Source organism: Mirounga angustirostris, unplaced genomic scaffold (assembly GCF_029215605.1).
Source record: "Mirounga angustirostris isolate CCGP_5_RB_7025 unplaced genomic scaffold, mMirAng1.0.hap1 SCAF_5, whole genome shotgun sequence".
Classification (NCBI taxonomy): domain Eukaryota; kingdom Metazoa; phylum Chordata; class Mammalia; order Carnivora; family Phocidae; genus Mirounga; species Mirounga angustirostris.
In genome coordinates this window covers 46,446,233-46,466,563 of record NW_026991713.1, presented here as the reverse complement: position 1 = coordinate 46,466,563, position 20,331 = coordinate 46,446,233, and the positions used below count along the sequence as shown (strand labels likewise).

Here is a 20,331-nt window from a genome sequence, read left to right as displayed (position 1 = left end):
AGGGCAAGCACATGAGAGGGGGGAGGGTCAGAGGGAGAAGCAGACTCCTCGCCGAGCAGGGAGCCCGATGTGGGACTCAATCCAGGGACTCCAGGATCATGACCTGAGCCGAAGGCAGTCGCTTAACCAACTGAGCCACCCAGGCGCCCTTGTGTTGCATTTCTGATGGTGATGAATTCTTTTATATATGTCTGAAAAAGTCTTTATTTCATCTTCATTTTTGAAAGATGTTTTTTTGCTTGGTGTGGAATTCAAGATTGACAGGGTTTTTTGTTTTTAGTGTTTTAAAGGTTTAGCTTTACTGTCTTCCAACTTAGATAATTTCTGACAAAAATCTGTCATTCTTATCTTTACATAATGTAACTTTTTCTCTCTGGCTACTATTAAGATTTTTTTTTATCATCGGTTTTACACATCTTTTTTTTTTTTTCTTTAAGATTTTATTTATTTGAGAGCAAGAGCAGGAGTGGCAGAGAGGGGCAAAGAGGGGAAGGAGAAGCAGACTCCCTGCTGAGCAGGGAGCCCTATGTAGGGCTTGATCCCAAGACCCTGAGATCTTGACCTGAGCTGAAGGCAGACGTTTAACCTGCTGAGCCACCCAAGCACCCCTGGTTTTACACATCTTGATAATGATGTATCTTGGTACAGTTTTCTTCATGACTCTTGTGTTTGAGATTTATTGAGCCTCTTGAATTTGTGTTCAGAGTTTTTATCAAATTTGGGAATTTTTTATCCATTATTTCTTTAAATATTTATTCTATCCCTGTTCTTCTTTGGGGATTCACTTGAAGTTGTCCCACAGCTTACTGATGTTTTAAATTCTTTTCTTTCCTCTATGTTTTATTTTGGATAGTTTTTATTGCTGTTTTCAAGTTCACTTATTTTTTCTTTATCTTGGCAGTTATTTTAACTTTTACAGACAAAATGTAGTTATAATAACTGTTTTAGTGTTACTGCCTGTTCTATCATCTGTGTCCTTTCTGGTTTGTTTATGTTGATTGTTGGGTTTTTTCCTTCCCCGTTATATGTTTTATTTTACTGCTTCTTTGTATGCCTAGTAATTTTTGTTTAGAGGCCAGTCCTTGGAAATTTTACCTTTTCAGTGCTATGTATTTGTTTTTTGGTTAATATCCTTGAGTTTCCTTGGGGACAAAATTTAGTTACTTAAAAGCTGTTTGAGCCCTTTGAGACTTCTTTTTTTTTCTTTCAAGTGTTTTCTACACAGAACCCCAGTAGCCTTTAACCTAGGGCTAGTTTTTCCCAACTACTGAGTCTGTACCCTTCTGACTGCCCTACATAGTGAACTATATTTTAATACTCTGACTTGTGGGAACTGCCCTGTGTGAGTCCTGGAGATTGTTTCCACTGTCTCTTTTGCCAGCCTCTGGTAGTTTGCTTTGTGCATATGTGGATCAATACTTAGCTGAAGACTCGAGGAACCTTGTTCAGATCTCTAACTCTTTTTCTTTGCAGCTGTCTTCTGTATGGTACTGTAGACTTTTTACTCTAGCTGCCTTGGCCTACCTAGATCTGAGCTACACTTCCTCAATTCGCAGAGATTTCTGAGTTCCACCAGGGCTCCCTCTCCCTGCACTGCAGCCCAGAAACTCTAGTGTGTAAGCAAGGGCACTTGTAGGGCTCTCATCAATTCTTTCTTTCTCAGGGGTTACTGTCTTGAACTGCCTTATGTCCTGTGTTTGAAAACCATTGCTTCATGTATTTTGTCTTTTTTTTAAAGTTGTTTCAGGTGAGGCAGGAGGGGAGGTTGTTCCTCCTAGTCCATCTTGGTTAGAAGTACAAATCATAAGATTTCATTTTTTTAAAATTACATTTTGGCTGAGAAGATAGATGAGAAATCATTTCTGATAAAGAGAACAAGCTTTTGTGTCAATATTCAGTTAAGGCTTGAATACTTTCTGTTGTGTAAGACACTATGTGGTGTGTAATACACAGAAATGTTATTAGACCCCTTCTCAGCACTTAAGGTCATTTGGAAAGACACATAAAAGAGTACAGCTCAGCAAATATATTACAGTTCATATATGGAGTCTTCATAGCTGTGATTTCCATTTAACCTAAAGCAAATAATTACATGATTTCCCTTGAATTCCCTTCCTCAAGATTTCCTAGAATCTAATAGACCTGTAAATACAGTAGCCATTTATCTTCTCAGCTGAGGTAATAATTGTACTAGTATTCCTAGTAAAATATGTGTTCTGTAGCATAGAATAGTAAATCATCTCTTTGATGTTTAACCTAGCTCAGAAAATTAAAGACACCATAGTACATATGCTAATAAAAAAATAGGAAGATGCTTTTTCAAGAAAAAACAGAAATTGAAGATCTTTCTTTTTTAGGGCCAGAAATGTCAAGAGAGACTGCTTGAGGCATATGAAATTTTAAACCTGTTCTCTAGTGAGGGGTAAAGGCAATGTAATGAAGCTGAAAGAATGTGATTGTTAGAGTAACAATTTTGAGATATACTTCACTTTCTTCCTATATTACTTTGGACCAGTTAGGTAAAGTCTTTGACACTCTTCATATTTAAGAGTGAGATTTTTTTTTTTTTAAGATTTTATTTTATTTATTTGAGAGAGAGAATGAGATAGAGAGAGCACATGAGAGGGGGGAGGGTCAGAGGGAGAAGCAGACCCCCTGCCGAGCAAGGAGCCCGATATGGGACTCGATCCCAGGACTCCAGGATCATGACCTGAGCCAAAGGCAGTCGCTTAACCAACTGAGCCACCCAGGCGCCCTAAGAGTGAGATCTTTAAAAGATGATTGGTTTCCTTGTAGAAGCATTTCAGTTAACAAATACAGTATAGAAGGATGAAAATAGCAAATCACCATTAGAGCATCATAGATGCTGCAAGCAATATCCATGGATGACTGCTGTAATTAGTAGGCAGAAATTTAAGGTCAGATATTTGGATATTCTCAAAGAACTTATTTCAATGTTTTAATGGGAAAATAGGAATTTATAGTTGAGAAAACTGGTGGATGTACTAGCTTAATCAAGATCAAGGTTAATACCACCTGTAATAAGATATATTACCATCATATGCACTCCTGTATATGTCCTTCATGTAGGATGCACTTGAGAAGGACATATTACTTCTTCAGTGAGGTGGCTTTAAAAGTACATAACCTCTATCTAGTCATGAGAAAACATAAGATCTACTCACATTGCAGGACATTCTGTGGTGTAGTTACATCAGTATAACTAATGACATCAGTGTTGTGAAATTCAAGGAAAAACAGGTAAAGTCCAAGGTTGGAGAAAACCGAGGAAACATAAAACTAAATGTAATGTGGGTCCTGGAATAAAAAAAAAAAGACATTGGTGGAAAAACTGGTGAAATCTATATGAAGTTGTTTAGTTAATAGCTAATTTCTTAGTTTTGGTACTTGTACTATGGTCATATAACATGTTGCCACTAGGGGAAAGTGTGGGGCATATGGGAACTTGGTACTATTTTTGCAAGTCTAAAATTATTTCCAAATAACAAGTTTTTAAAACATGGTGACAGTGTTTGTGGACAGAGCTTATTACCATGTAGTTAAATTAGTCTTTTTGTTGGGTAAGTACCTCATTTTGATAGTGTACATTTCTCTTGAGCAATTTCTTTTGAGCAATTTCAGTTTTCCACAGAAAATACATAGTTTCAAGGGGGAGGAGAGAGGGGGGTTCTTACATTTTCATTGGTAGCATTCTGTAAGCAGGTTAAGGAAAGAAAGGAGGATTGAACTTACAGTTACAAATATAAGTCTTCATCCTTCAGTTTTCAGGTCTATGCCTCACTCTTCACCTGCACTTTGGCTGAGTAAGAAGATTTAGAGCCTATCCACTTGGGTTTTTTTCTGGAGAACAAACCTTGGTATCTTACTGGGACATAAGGGCTGGGTATTCTCCATGATAACTGTGATAGGGAAACATCTTTGATCTATCTAGAGCCTAGACTCTACCCTTCCATGTCTCAATTTGAGGTAAAAGTAATCATCTTACAGAGGCTTTGTTGTGATAAGTGAGGTTTTATATTTATGTGCATATGTATATATGGACCTGTGTAACAGGTATACATACATATATACACATAGATACACACGCAGTGCTTTGAGCAGCATTTATCGCTCGGTAAACATTCAGTACTTATTAGTGCTTAATTTGTAGTAGGTGCACTGTATTAGACTGTCCAGGCAGTGCACTGTTTGGCTAACTCCAAGGAGTGCATATTCCCATGGACTACAGTGCAACCCAGTGGCTCTAAGTAGTATAATTCTTCTAGTGGGATTTTGTGATACAAAAGAGACATGTCTTGTCTCTTAATATTAAACCATAAGTCTGAAATGCTCTCAAAACAGCTTTTTAAAAAAGGCAGTCTAACTTGAGAAAAAAAATTAAGGAAATGGAAAAAAAGTTTTTTTAATATCACATTTCTTATCTGGTGCTTCTCATAGCACTCGAACCACTGGAGGTTTCTGGCACTCTATTAGGTATTTTGGAAGTGGTTGTCTAATTTCAGTGGGAAAAGGCATAAAACAATTTTATTCATATATGTTTCAGAAATGTAAAGTTTAACATTAATTTTCAACATAATTCCATTAGTTTTAAAAATAATTGTTGTGTCATAGAATTTTTAACCTGTGCTGTAAGCAAATCATTGGTCAATTAGTGTCAAATAACACTCAGGTAATGGCAGTAAGATGAGGACTCATTCATGTTATGGGCCTGCTCTGTAAGGCAGTGAGTGTTCCAGATGCTAAGGAGACAAATAAAAGACAAAAATTTCTGTTCTTATGGAGCGGACATTTTAGAGCATAGGAAGACATTAAACAAAATAAAATATACTATAAATTATATGTTGATAATGTTGTGGAGAAAATTAAAATAAGAAAAGAGGTAGAGAGTGACTAAGGGGTTGGGGAAAAGGGTAGTGTAATTTTCAATAAACAGAGGAGTCCTCACTAAGATGACTCAGTACCTGAAGTTGGGTGGGGTAAGAAGCCATATAGATACGTATCTAGGGGAAGAGCATTCCTGAAGGATAGAAGTGCAAAGGCCTGGAGATAGGAGTGGGAAAGTAGTGTGGCAGGAAGACAATAAGAGAAAGGGAAATGATAGGAGACTTAGAGGTAAGGGTAACTTAACTAATGCTTTGGAAGCCATTGTAAATGTGTTTCTCTGTTACTTTTTATTTGTTAATGTTCCTTTATTTCTGAGCATCAAGTGGATAAAGTATGTAAGAGTAGAAAAGTGGTATCTAGCACATAGTAGATGCCTACTGAATGTTAATTGAATTAATTTATATGGTAAGGTGTTTAAAGGTATTTTAAAGATCCTGTGTTCCCTTGCTGAAGGAATACTTTTCATTTTTAACTGCTTCATATAATACAATTTTTCTGATACTCCTCTATATTTAGTTTACAATTTCAGAGTATTTGCCACCTTTAGTAATACTTGTTATTGAATAGATGTTATCTTTAAATAACATAAGCATCTATTTTTATTAGCTCTAGTATTCATAATAGAATCTAGTTTTCTCTGAATCAGTAATTCACTTATAAAACAAAGATTCACACATTTTTATAAAAGTGAATAAATCACATTTCTTTTAAGTCCTATATTTAGATTGATTTCTTTAAAAGTCTTTACATTTTTCTCTTTATTATTTAGTTTGTTTCAAGTTATTTTAATTGAGGGGTCCTTATTTGTTTTTATCAGAGTGGAACACGTTTTACAAATTCTATTTTTTTGAATTTATTGAGACTCGTTTTGTGGCCTAATGTATATGATCTATTCTGGAGAATGTTCCATGTGCACTTGAAAAGAATGTGTATTCTGCTGTTATAGGATGGAATGTTCTCAATCATTTCCTCCCAAGAATATACTTATACCAAAAAGTATCCCTGGTTTTCAAAAAGTTCACTGGTCCACTTTTAGAAATTTAATGACTCCATGTAGTCTAGTCATTCTGCTGGTTGATGGTGTTAATATATATGAGAGTCTAAGATTTAACGTTGAGTGCTTAGGAGAACAAGAAAAAGTATACAAGGAGTGGATAGGCAAAGTATTTTAACATACTGTCTTAGATGGTTCCGTGATCGCCAGGTAAGCCCTATCCTTTCATTTTCTGAAAAAGTGTGCACGTTTGTAGAAAGCTTTGCCCCCTGTCCTTTTTTTGATTTATACTTTCAATCAGTCTGAGAGATGATTCTGGGGTTGGGAATAATGAAGATGTGAACAGGGAGTCATAATGTTGAAACTGGACATTCAGATCTTTATAGCATGATTTCCTTATTTTTCAAAGAGCAGAAGAATCCCATCGTATATCATGTTCTGGTTGGACTCCTTTCTTATCGTTTGCTGGAGTTTGAACTTCAGAGCTATGGTGTCAACCCTGCTGTAGTATCTCAGGGGAGCTCCTAGTGTGGGGCTGGTGTCATGGCTCACCCTCCAACCTTTCCTTCTTCACTTCAGCCTCCAGCTCTGAGCTTTCCAATCCCCAGAGTAGCAAATGTTGAAAGAAGTTGCACAGGTAAGTATGTGATGGGAAAGTCTGGGGTAAAAATGGTACTGTCGTCAGTATTTTGAGGGTGGATGTTGGGCCATTTACCAGTGAGTCATTTTGTTAGCTTAAAAATATGATGTTTTGTAAATCAGTTTTCTCATAAAACCATCATAAATTATTAAACAGAAGAGTCTAGTGTCCTAAGAAATAATTTTACTTTTTTGTTAAGATACGAAACAAAACCTTAAACTGAATAAACCATTAGTATAATACAAAGGAAGGTTATTAGATTTTTTTCAGCAACTACTTATTTTTCCACAGTATGGCAGGACCAGAGAGTTTGTTTTCAGAAAAGAAGCTAAGAAACAAAGTTGGGGAAGGTGTAAATTCATAGACTTACAATTTTGCTACGTGTAACTTGGTCTCAGAATGGGGCAAGTTTTAGTTTCCTTCCACTAGCTTTAGACATGCTGTTCTTCTATTTCTCGAGATTTTAGGCGAGTGGCTGTACTTTTAATACCTGCAGGAATAGAAACTTCAAGTATCTTTTTCTCTGAGGTCTAGACAGGAAGACTGGCACATTTCTACCATCTTGGGGTTTGAGATTAACAAAAATGAGTGTAGGAGCAGTGAGGGCATAATGTCTGCTACAAAAGTTCAGCTAAGATTTGTTGAATGAATAAGGTCACCAGATTGTGTGTGTGTGAAATTCTAACACTCCAGGCATTTTCTCTTTGTCTGCATTGTACTGGAAATCATGATCTAACATTATAGATTTTTTCTCCTTAATGTATGGTTATTAGAAATAATTTTCTAGCAATGTAGCCCTAGGTCCACACTACTTTGCTTACTAATACTGCCCTTTTGGGCTCTTGCTTCTCAGAAAGCCTTCAAAAATTGTTTCTTCCATTCTTCCAGATTGATCCTGTATAATTCTTAATCAAGTGATTTCTACATTCTTTTGCACATAACAAGACATTCAAAATTATATCCAGGGAAAGGAGACTCAATATGGCCTATGATTGCTAACATTTCTTCAGAGAAAGTGTGTCACACTCAAAGAGTTTGGGACACTGACTGTTTGGCACTTTAGGCCCTCAAAGTATAGAATCCTCAGCAATTTATCCCCCCTTTTCTTCCCTTAAATTCTGGAGTTTCTTGTTTTGTTCTAAATTTACTAGGAGCCTTGTAGAAACACATAGTCCCTTGACAAAGCGGACCATACATCCAGTTTCTTCTGGATTTCCCTCCCTTCCTTCCTCTTTATTAGACTGATGCTTCCTGGGCGCCTGGGTGGCTCAGTTGGTTAAGCGACTGCCTTTGGCTCAGGTCATGATCCAGGAGTCCCGGGATCGAGTCCCGCATCTGGCTCCCTGCTCAGCGGGGGGTCTGCTTCTCCCTCTGACCCTCTTCCCTCTCTTGCTCTCTGTCTCTCATTCTCTCTCTCTCTCAAATAAATAAATAAAATCTTAAAAAAAAAATAGACTGATCCTTCCTCTTAAGGTTTAAAATTGGTTTAAGATATTATATTCATTCTCATTCAAAAGTTTGCCTTATGCTTACAGGATTTGTTTTGTATCCTAAACATAAAGATTTTCTGTTGTTGTGTATCCTTTCATTTGTACATAATAGATTTATATCCAAATATTTAAGGATGAAGTACTGTAATTTTAGGACCTATTAATGTGATTTTTCAACTCTAATAACTTATTGCTCATAAGGCATACCAATTACAGTTGGTTCTTTAGTTGGTATACAATCGTGTGCTTTCTTTTGTGGATTAGCACGTTTATTAGAGTTTTGTTTTAGGATGATGTACTTTTTAAAGCTTACATATTGGTGGTTCAGTTTTGAATCTGTTATAAGGCATATTGATACAGGTGATTTTAAGATTCTGGAAAATCACAAAATCTGTTTCTTCAAGTTGAAGCATACACAACATATTCTCCCTAGATCAAAGTCAAACAGATAGGGGCATTTATAGACTTAGTAACACTTTTTAGAGAATTTGTAGATTTTTGGGGTGCACTTTAAGAAATGGTATACATGATTTTGGGGAATACCATCTGAGTAAAGCAGCTTCAGACAATAGATTTTAGTAGATGGTTTTGGATTAGGAAGAGTGATGTGTTATTTTCTGTCTCTTTGCTTGAACTCTCCATTTTTTTCTTGGATATGTGCTACCCTGGTTTTGTTTTTGTTGTTGTCATTGTTGGATAAGACCTCTTACAAAATAGCTCTGTAACCCCTGGAAAGGACTCTGTGCCAGAATATTTACCTGCTCTCCAAAATAATGATTATGGATACGTTCATATAGGCCCCCAGTTTTTTGCTGAGTCACTTTTCCAGCCAGTCATATGTTCCCTGTGCATCTACCTTTTAACTGCCTTTTCAGTATTCATTAAGGCTTTTAATTGTTCATTTGTTGGGCATTCTGCATTTGCTAAAAGTGAAGTGAATTGCTTTTATTTATTTCTATGCTGTTGGTTCAAGTTGATGAGTTTAGAAATTCTGCCCCTAAAATTTATTTAAACCTTCATTTTTCTTAGATCCATCGTAAGCAGATTCTTAAACTATTCATTATGTATTTGTCATATTGTAAATATCAAGCCACAGTATTCTGGAACTGGTAGGACTTAATAAGAAATATGTTTCTTTTTTAAAGATTTTATTTATTTATTTGACAGAGAGACACAGCGAGAGAGGGAACACAAGCAGGGGCAGAGGCAGAGGGAGAAGCAGGCTTCCCACCGAGCAGGGAGCCCAATGTGGGGCTTGATCCCAGGACCTGGGATCATGACCTGAGACAAAGGCAGACGCTCAACGACTGAGCCACCCAGGCACCCCAAGAAATACGTTTTTTATATGAGAAGAGAAAGATCAATTGTTCTTTTTCTAAAGATACTCAGATATTGAGTTCTTTGTTTTTTCAGAAGCTAGATTTTTATTTTTTTCCAGTGTATGTATCCTTTTCTCCTTAAGCCCATTTTTTTTATTGTTTTTTTAGGAATGAAATAAAATTATTTATAATAGATGTGAAACGGGATTGGTAGCTCAGAATCCCGTTACTGAAAAATACTCCTAAAACAAAAATTCCTTCGGTTATAAATATTTCTAGGTTGTCATATAATACTTGATATAGGAATGTTCTGGTTTCACAGAGTTTGGGCAGTATCTCAGTGAGATTTGACCTGTCACTTTTCTCTGTATGGGTAATAATAAAAATACCAGATTATCTTCAGATATTATGGCTTCTCATGATTGGTTTCAAATGTTGATTGACTACATCTTGATAAAGCTGGTAAATATTAATGGTAATTGTGATTTTTTTATTAGTTTCTGTTTACTTTGTAGACAACAGAGAACTGTGTGCATATGTATGTGTAGTGTTTGTTGATAGTGAATGTGGAATTGGGAGGGACACAAAAGGAAGAAGTCAAATTCTTTATTCAGCAATCAGAGTGAATTAGTAAAATCTTCATTAGGGAAACTGTAAAGAAAGGAACAGTCTGTTCACCTCCCCTCCAAGGCACCATATAACTTATATGTGGCGCATTTTATCCTTTATAATACAAGGTAGGAGCAAATTCTGTTGCCAGAGATGAAAAAAAATTCACGACTATCGAAAAGTCTTCATACTTTAAAGTTGTGAAATAGTTGACTTTATGGTGGGGCACATGTATCAGCGTGTTAGCAGTAAAACTCCTGGCTACTAGAATCTACAAGAAGTTGCCATTAGGGATTTGTTCTTATTTGAACCCATTTAATAGATGTATTCTACACATTCAGTGCTACAATGTCTATTTTAGTGGTTTATAATGAAATTTAGAGATTTTATTAATTCCTTGAAGGATTAAATTATGTTCACTGTATTTAGAAAGTACTTAAAAGTATTAGTTGATTTGGAATATGGAAACAGTAATTTTAATTGGTGTAATAGTGTTCTTTTAAGCATAATTTTATCCTAAAATTAATGGAACTTTGTCTAAAATAGGTACGATCAGTTTGGTAGTGAGTGGCTTTTGTTTCATGTACCTCTAGTCAGTTCATTCTCATTTTTCTGCTAAAGAGATCTTTTTGACATGCACAAATACTTGATTGTAACATCCTCTATTTACGTTGTTCACTGCAAAATAAGTGCCCTTCCCTTTTTGCCCCTTACTCCTTTTCCCATCATGAAGCTTACAGTTTGGGGAGAATACACACATTAAACTATTAGTTGTATGTGTGAGAGTCAGTGTACTGTAGTGGTTACAAAGGGGGGGAACTCTAGCAGATTGCCTGGATTCATATCCCATCTCTGTCACTTACCAGATAACGGAACCTTGGGCACATCAGATATATGACCTTGGGCATGTTATCCAACTTCTCCATTTCTCATCTAAAAATGAGGACTACACAAGTAAATACTTGAGAATCAATTACATAAATCAGTTTTAAAGCATTTAGAGTATACTGCCTGGCACATAGTAAGTGGTCAATGAAAGTTATTTTTTATTATTGTATGATTGTAGTTTCAGTAAAGTATTTTCAGTGACTGTAAATCAGGAACCCTAACTTAGTGTGAAAGTTTCCAGTGGGAGAAAGAACATTCTAAATAGAGATATCAGCATATACAAAGGCCCTGAGGTGGGAAAGATCTTGTGTTGGTGTGGCAGCAGTTTAGTGGTGGCAGGGGACCTATGGAGAGAGTTAAGGTCAGAGAGTTTACATAGGAACTCGTAAGCCTTAAAATTGTTTTAGGAAGCTGTTGAGGCATTTCAATCAGTTAGGGCTACAACAATTACATTTTTATTTTAAAAGTTCACTTTGGCTAATGTGGGAGAGTAGATTTGAGGAGAATTAAGAACGGGTTAATAAAGATCTGTTTGGAGGATATTGGAGATGCTTGTGCTAGGAAAGATATGGATAATGTCAGTATTTAAAGTTAGTCTAGTCAGCTTGAGTTTCAATTGTTGAAGAACATAGACATTACAGATGGCATTTTGCAGAGATTAACATGAATAGGAACAACTGTGAATAACTCAAATTAAGCTGAGGCATAAGTTTTGTTTGAGGTTTTGAGGTAATTACTGCTACACAGTTACATTAAGGTTATGATCTCAGGAATCTTGGTCTGTATGCTCTAGATAGGAGAAATTAAGAAGAGATGAGAACAAGAAAGTGAGTCAGTGTAGTGGTTATAGTATGGCACCATAATAAACTGTTACTTAAGGGAAGTCTGACTTAGTTCATCACCTAGATTTTTGTGCCTGGTTTTCCTGCCTATGCTGTTTCCCTCTTAACCTGGCGTTGAAGTCCAGGCCTACTTTTCCTTACCACCTATCACCATTCTTCCAGACTTCCTCTTTTTTAGTTATATTGAAAGTCTTGTTTCTTGGGCTTTCTCTCACTTCTGAGCACTTGTGCATGCTGTCTCTTATGCCACAAGTTTGCTTCCACCTCCCACCCCACACACTTGAACTTTTAAAAATTTTTAATCTTTTTTAATCAAGTCTTTGTTCAAACATTAGTTCTTTACAATAAAATCTTAATAATCAGTTTCCCTCAGACACAGATATTCCCTCATTTGTGTTCCCAAAGTACCTGTGCAGGTTTTCATATTGTAATTGTTTATTTACAGATACATTTCCCAGCTAGAGTATGAGCTTGTTCAAGACTAGGAGCTGTTACTTATTCAGCTTTTGTGTTCACTACCATGATTTTTTAAAAAAAGATTTTATTTATTTATTTGAGAGAGAGAGAGCATGGGGGGGGTAGAGGGAGGAGAAGCAGGCTCCCTGCTGAGCAGGGGACCCCCCCCCACCCCAATGCGGGGCTCTATGTCATGACCCAGCGACCATGACCTGAGCCGAAGGCAGATGCTTAACTGAGCCATCCAGGCGCCCCACGTTACCACAGTTTTTGGCATAATTCATATAATATTCCCTCAGCATGTTCGTTGAAATGTGAAAGCAGATCAGTCAGGAGGCTAAAACAAACTAGTTCAGAGCTTAAACTAAGATGATGGTAGGAAGAATGGCAAAAACAGATGTGAAAGCCACTTTGAAGAAAGGATAGAACTTGGATGTATAGAACAAAGCAAGAGAAAGTAACTTAGAAAATCAGTTTTAAATATTAACTGATTTAGTTTATTAATTGTACTTGTCAGGTAGAAATGTTTAGGAGTACTTTAAAATTTGCTGCTAGAACCTTGAGTTGAGCCTGGAGATAGATTTTGAAATCAACCTGCATTTGTTTGCTATCAGGAAAAGGACCACTCTGCCATGGATGTGTTTCTGTCCCTGGGAATAGGATTCCATGCCTGGGCCAGCATTTGCCAGCATTATAGACAATAAATGATTTCAGAGTAAGTTCCTCTCCAGAGGCCTTGGTGAAGGAAATAATGTGTAAGATTAAATATCATCCTGCCTTGGATATGATCTGATTCTATTTTTCACCCTTTCCTATGTGTTTTTTTTCTGTATATGTATATACACATATATACACGTATATATTTTCAAGTTTTCATTTATAAAGTGTTCTAGTTTTGTTTCCCTGACTTTTTATAAAGCTCCAGGCCTTGCTTCTTACTCCTGTTCTTTAATTGTCATCCATCTGACCTGGGGCCACTTTACTAGTCTTTGAAGTTACTGGTTTAGATCATCTTAAGTTTGGGGTTCTGCAAACTCTTTTTTTGTGATTATTCTGATTTACTGCATTTGAGTTTGAAATACTATATTTAAATGTTGAGAGTGTCATACCTTAGGAATTCATAACTAGTCCAAATTAAATTATGACATATACTGGGAAAATCCAGCCAACTCAGTGCTTCCATTCTGCCTGTCACTTTAATCCCCCTCTCTCTACTACTTCATTTTGAGACCAGCTCTTTTGAAGGTTTGGGGGGTGGGGTTTGGGGGGCTTAGGCTGATAGAAAGGAGTAGTGTAAGGTAACCTATGTATATACTTTCTGATTAGAGTTTGTGGAATCAGAGGATAAAATGTCTATTAAATGTTTTAGATCTGTGTTCAAAAAAGGCTTAAGAAACTGCTTTTGGTGTTTACATATGTCATATCATATTCTTTCTTGGTAACATCTCACTTTTTACTTACTTTTTGTAACATCTGGTTTGAAAGTCAAGAGAGAAGGTGGTCAGTTAACAAAGTAGGCATAAGCCCTTGATATATTTGCTTGAAAAAAGCTGACAAATTGTATATACCAAAGATTCTATGGTATATATATAATGTAAAATGTAGTATGATTTTATTTTAAATTATTTTTTTAAATTTTCATTTACCAAATTGACTTTACTATATTTGGCATTACCAGTAATTTCAATATAGTGTTGACATATCCTCTTTGAAATTGATAAAAATTGATTTCTAGATTCCTTTGATTCTTACTTATTCTCTTCCAGGAGATAACGTGAACACCTTACCCTTTGGTATCATCCATTTATCCATCCATTAGTGTCAGGTCTCTCTCAAAATAGATCCTTTTTCTAACCGTGTCTCACCACTTCTACCACTACCACTGTAGTCTAAGCTACGGTCTTTTCTCACTGCCTGCTTCCCTTCTTCACTCTTGCTTCCTCTTTTGCCCATTCCTTACAGAATAACTGCAATCGTTAAATATATATACATATGCCAAATTATGTTACTGAAGCTATCCCCAAGCCCTTTTGACTTCTGTCTCACATAGAATAAAATCCAAAGTTCCTTAGGGCCTGCAAGGCACAGCATGATTTGGGACCACCAGTATCTCTGACTTCAGTTTCTCCCATTCTCCCGTAAGTTCCTACTGCTTGAGTCACACCACTGAGGATCTTGATGTTCCCTGTCTGTTGAATGCTCTTCCTACAGGTCTTTGCCTAGTTAGTTCCCTTCTCTGCTTGATTGTTATCTTCTTAGTTTCATCGTTCATGGCTATTTAAAATACTTTTCTTACCCCATTGCGTCATTCTATGTGGAATAAAGTACAGGCCCTTAAAAATAAAATAAACTAGCTTTTATAAGAAACTTACAATGTTGTTCTGTCTTTTTCTTTCCTTTTCCCTTTCCTTTCCTTTCCTTTTTTCCTTTTTTTGCCCTGGATCAGATAATTCTTTGTTTCATCTTAGTACCCATTCCTGGACTGTTGTTGCATTTGGAGAGGAGAGTGTTTACATTCTTACCCTTCTTTTTTTACTGAAGTCATGTAAGAATATTTAGTATTTTCACTGATATGTAATTTCTTTGTTGAAGCACACAAAACAAAAATGAAATTCTGTATATTTGTGTTTTCTCCTTCTCTCCCTCCCTCCGTCCCTGTCTCTCTCGCTCTCTTGCTCGCTCGCTCTCACACACACACACACAGCAGGAGTGTGGGAAAATCTTGCATTAATAAACGAGAAACATTTCTGTTTCCTTTGTCTGAGACATTTCATATGTTTAGTTTTGCTTTCAAACAGTAAATGAAGTTTTTTATTCTATATAGTTAATTTCAGTTTTGGAATTTTAGGAGTCTGTAATTGGTTTTGATGATAAATGTTATACAAAAATTGTCAAATGAAGATTTTGCTATGTATCCATTGAGTTGATTTATGTGTATATGATTTGATGAGAGGTAACCCTGATATTCTGAAATTTTACTGAATTCTCTAGGTATCATGCCATTTCCCCATGCTTATCCTTACTTAGAATTCAGTAGTAATGGTCCTTTAAAAGAGAATTAAATGTATCCTTAACTTTTTAAAAAAAAACTTTTAAAATGTCATCTGTAGAGAGTCTTAATTTGCAGACTAAAGTTTTTTCCACTGTTACTTTTCTGTAATAAAACTCCCTAAAAAACACTTCTTTTTCCTGTTAAGGACTACTTAGGGGGTTGGTGGATAGGCATGTGGGATTCTACTCCCTGATTCTGAAGAGCTTTTATGAGATTTACCAGGGAGTCTCCTACTAAAAAAGATTCAGTATATTCTAACAAAATAATAAAACCTTTAAAAATAACTTTCTGTATTTCACACCTAAGGAGATTAATAGCCCCAAAGCATGTCAGATTTGGTCATTAGAGACTGTAGCTTAGGGGCGCCTGGGTGGCTCAGTCGTTGGGCATCTGCCTTCAGCTCGGGTCATGATCCCAGGGTCCTGAGATCGAGCCCCGCATCAGGCTTTCCTGCCTCTCCCTGTGCCTCTCCCCCTGTTTGTGTTCCCTCTCTAGCTGTCTCTCTCTCTCTCTGTCAAATAAATAAATAAAATCTTTAAAAAAAAAAAAAAAGACTTGCAGCTTATCAGTTCACCATGTCTGCCGATAAACAGTAGTAACTACACTATCTTATTTTGAAATGAGAAATAAAAGTTGTTCATTTATTATTTATAATTGAAGAAAATACCCTTATTCATAATGAGTGTACAAGACAGACGTCAAATTTGATGTTTTTCACCAAAATTTTTGTGATAAGTTGTAGTCACCATGTATTCAAGTCCTTTACAAGTGTCTTCCATCATGACATTTCACTTTACTTTGGACTACAAAGTACCATTGTTGAGAGACACATTGACCATAAATAACCTAGTCAGTTGATAGTTTTGGAAACTTTATAAAGAGGTCATCCTTAGGGAAAAAAATTAGCAAGGGGGCGCCTGCCTGGCTCAGTTGGTAGAGCATGTGACTCTTGATCTTGGGGTCGTGAGTTTGAGCCTCACATTGGGTGGAGAGATTACCTAAATAAAAGAAGCGTGAAGACCATTTTCTAGCATTGCCTTAAAAAAAAAAAAAAAGAATTAACATAGAGTTAGTAATTATTTGTATTGGTGTGGGCTCAAAATTACTAGTGTTGGATGTGGGAAAGACTTAAAAAACAAAAGAGTAATAAGCAGGTTACATAACAGAAATCATAAATTTACACCAGGATGATAAATGAAACATCACTGTTATGAGTGGGTACTTGTGGCTTGAGATAAAGTTTCTAGTTTGCCATTATAAGCGGACTCAGAAAGTGGTACATCTCAATAAACATAGATTGTAAGTGAAGATGATATGCTCTGAAAAACAGATCATTTACAAAGTAGACCGTGATGACAAAGATACTAATATTGAAGATATGTGTGAAGATTTTGAATAATTAAACCCAAAGTTAATTTTTAAAAAATCTTTCTATGGGAAAATTATATTTGAAGTTGCAAATTCTCAAGAATAAGTGATATTTATTTCTTTAAAGTAAGTAGAATTATTGCATGCTAGACTTTATTAAGTTTCTCCTCTTGCTTTTAGAGCCTGGAAGCAAAAATTTAATGCTATATTGTTACAGTTAGATTTATGACTTTTTCACATGCCCCATTAGCCCTTAGTTGATCTGTTTCTTTATTGTTTTGTTTTCTTCTTTATTGCATTGTTTTCTTCTTTTTCTGTTTTCCACATAGGAGTTTGGTAAAGCTTGACATTTTCCAAAATATTACTCTTGATAAAAGCAATATTTTTGTTTAGGTGACAAACAGCATGTTTGGTGCTTCAAGAAAGAAGTTTGTAGAGGGGGTCGACAGTGACTACCATGACGAAAACATGTACTACAGCCAGTCTTCTATGTTTCCACATCGGTCAGAAAAGGATGTAAGTTAATCAGTTATATTGTGTTTACTCAGCAGTGTATGTCTGTTTCTTTCTGGTTCCTGAAAAGCAGCATATGAATTGCAGAATACCATGTTTGGTCGAGTGACTATGTTTTAGGCACAATGCTAGGCCCTGGGGATACAAAAATGATGAGCTTACATTTTAATGGGAGATAAAATGTCCTATGATTCTGAAGTTGGGATATGGTAATACTGTGGAAGTACTCAAAGACAAGAGGTAAACATGGTCTTACATCGAGATCATCAGTTGTTTTTTTTAACTTGTTATTTTTATATTAAAATATGCATATAGAGTAGAAAGCAGATTTGCAAGATTTAAAGATATAATGGCAAAATTAAATGAAACTTTACCTTTGCTGTGGAATCTTCAGGCTGTAATCCTAAGCTTTAGTTAGTAAGAGCATCTCCTCTGTTCAGCTGTAGGAATGCTAGTATAGAAACATTTTTGAAGAACTATATTCAAAACATGGAAGATGATCTATTATAAAGGTGTGGATTAAGTACTTTGGAGGGCTAGTAATTCAGTAATCCCATTTGGAATGAAAAGATTTAACACAGTCAAGTCATAATTAGCAAATTGATAAAATATTTTTAAATAAATTAATTGTTAATTTCAAATTCTGGTAAGCCTCTTTAAATTATACACTACTGTAGTAGTCAAACCAGTTGCATTTTTGTACTTTGTACGCACCCACCTTTTTTCTCCTTTCAACCCTTTTTATAAACTTGCTATTCCTAATGTCCCTACCTATATAACAATCTATTCTAGTTATTAACCTAATGAGATTCTTATTGATGTTTAAAAGCATTTATAAAATTCTAAGATATGTAACAAACGCTCTCATTTTTCATTGAAATTGATCGTTAGTAAATCTCTTCCTGTGTCTTAGAATTTCACAAATTGGCTTAACTTAGATTTAGGATTTGGGTGAATTTTTTTTCCCTCCTATTGAGGTGTTACTACCCTTTATATTTATTTGAAAATTGTGTCATATTGGCAACAATGTATCCGTTGTGTTATTAGGACTCTTCAAAATATGTGGTGACTTTCTTTATAATTAGTGTGCAGTTTAATAGCTCATTGAATAATGTCATCTCATTAATTTTCTGTTACTTTACTGACCATTCAGCTATTTGCTCTTGGATGTAAATTATAATTGAATTTGTTTTTACGTGAGTTTCTATGTTTATGTGTTGATCTTGTAGTTAAAGAATTTGGGATATCTTCTGGTAGTGTTGCTTGCAAAAACTAATCCATGTGTGTATTACTGTGATTGTATAGTGCAAGTTTGGTGGAAAAAATGGTAGTGGGATATTACTTATTGATGAAAAGCACTCATTCTGATTAGGAAGATACGAAGCTTTCAAACTGAAATCTGGAATAAAGTGTGTACAGAGAACGACAAAGATAAGAGGTCTGTCTTCTAGAGAGCAGAAATACTATATATCAGAGGGTTTTAGTCAGAATGATACACTTACATATGTTGGTTAGCATTTCTGTTTAGTTGTTTGTCACAAAAGTAACACAATGATTTGCTTTATAAAACTTTTTAAATTAAGAAGGTAATAAGACAGAGAGATTAAGAATTTAGGCTCTAAAGCTTTACCCTTGTGTGTTTGGATCTTGGTTCTGCCTGTTGGCAAGAACTTCTCCAAGCCTTAGCCTTTTCTTCTTTAAACTGGGAATAATAATATAATAGCTACTTATAAATCTCTGCTATTGCTGACACCTTTTTCATAACAAAATAGTAGAGGGGCATTACTGCAGATTTTAGAAAACATGCATGAGAAGGGAGAAGAAAAATTACCCATAATTTTGCTGGTCAGAAATAATTTACTGCTAAAATTTTGATTTAATACTTTAAATATTTTTATTTTAAAGATGTTATTATGTAAATCTCTGGGACATGTCCACATATTTTCCGCTAGAAAGTGTGTACCAGTTTTTACTCTCATCAGCTATTACCTTTAAGTCTTTAAGTCTTTTCTTAACAAAAGAAGCTTACTGTTTTAAAATACGTTAAGACAAGGGTCCCTGGATGGTCAGTGGGTTAAGCATCTGACTCTTGATTTTGGCTCAGATCGTGATCTCGGGGTCATGAGATCGAGCCCTGCGTGGGGTTCCATGCTGGGCGTGGAACCTGCTTGAGATTCTCACTCTCCCTTTCCCTCTGCCCCCCCTTTAAAAAAAAATATTAAGACATTGTTAAATTTACACACACTCAGTAATATATCTTTTCCATGTAGTTACTGGCCATTTCTTCCTTTGTGGATTACCTATTTTTGTGCCATTTTCTATTTCTCTATTGAGGTGGTAAGTCTTGTTTATTTGTTAGTGTTTTCCATAAATTAATGGTCTCTTGTGCTTTGTTACAAATATTTTCCCAGTTTTTTTTGCTTACAGTTTAGTGAGTGGTTCTTTAATATAAAAATATTTATCATTCTTATTGAATTTGACTCATCAATCTTCTTATTTTTGTGGTTTCTGTTTTTGAGATCATTCTTAGACTTTTTCCATCTACTTTTTTCTAGCATATTTGTGCTTCATTCTTCACATATAACCTAGCTGCCTTAGAAATGTATTTTGGTTGGGGTGCCTGGGTGGCTCATTCAGTTGGTTAAACATCTGACTCTCGGTTTTGGCTTAGGTCATGATCTCAGGGTCGTGAAATTGAGCCCTGCGTGGGGCTACGTATTGGGTGTGGAGCCTGCTTAAGATTTTCTCTCTCCCTCTGCACTGCCTCCCCCCCCCACCACTCATGCTCTCTCTCTCTCAAAAAAAAAGTATTTTGGTTTAAGGTGTGAATATTACGGTGCCTGGATCTCTACCCTTGTATTCTTCCCCCACCCTCTCAGTGAGGTGGTCCAATATCTAGTTGTCCCAACACCAGTTATAATTTAGATCACAGATTAGAAAACTTTTCCGTAAAGGACCAGATAATAATATTTTAGGCTTTTGGGCCAAGAGGCTAAGTAAAGTATATTATGTGGGTATTTATATAACCATTTAAAAAGTAAAAAAACATTCTTAGTTCATGTACTCTACAAATACAAAGGAATATGCTAGATTTGGCCTATGGGCAGTAATTTGCTCACCCCTGAGTTAGAGCATTCATTTAAGGCTAATTGAAATCCTCCCTTAATATATTTTAATGTCTGATGTATTCTTGGGCCTGTTTCTAAACTCTTTTGTTCTATTTCTCATACTGATTCTATGGCAGAACTACAACAT

At 35.7% G+C, this 20,331-nt stretch overlaps 1 protein-coding gene across 11 annotated transcripts in view; it reads left to right on the top strand.

Moving 5' to 3' along the window:
* The window catches only part of CNOT2 (CCR4-NOT transcription complex subunit 2), a 120,551-nt gene that overhangs the window by 58,116 nt on the left and 42,104 nt on the right, over window positions 1–20,331 (top strand). For 6 of the 11 annotated variants that reach the window (XM_045872966.3, XM_045872967.3, XM_064590889.1 and 3 more), the window contains one exon: window positions 16,957–17,079. The exons of 2 other annotated variants lie outside the window; for them this stretch is intronic. In XM_045872966.3, coding sequence (XP_045728922.1) covers window positions 16,957–17,079 — 123 coding nt within the window. Of the gene's footprint in view, window positions 1–6,478; window positions 6,537–12,757; window positions 12,859–16,956; window positions 17,080–20,331 lie in introns of those variants that run through there. 3 more of the 11 variants (XM_054506919.2, XM_064590888.1, XM_064590886.1) reach the window with 3 other exon arrangements.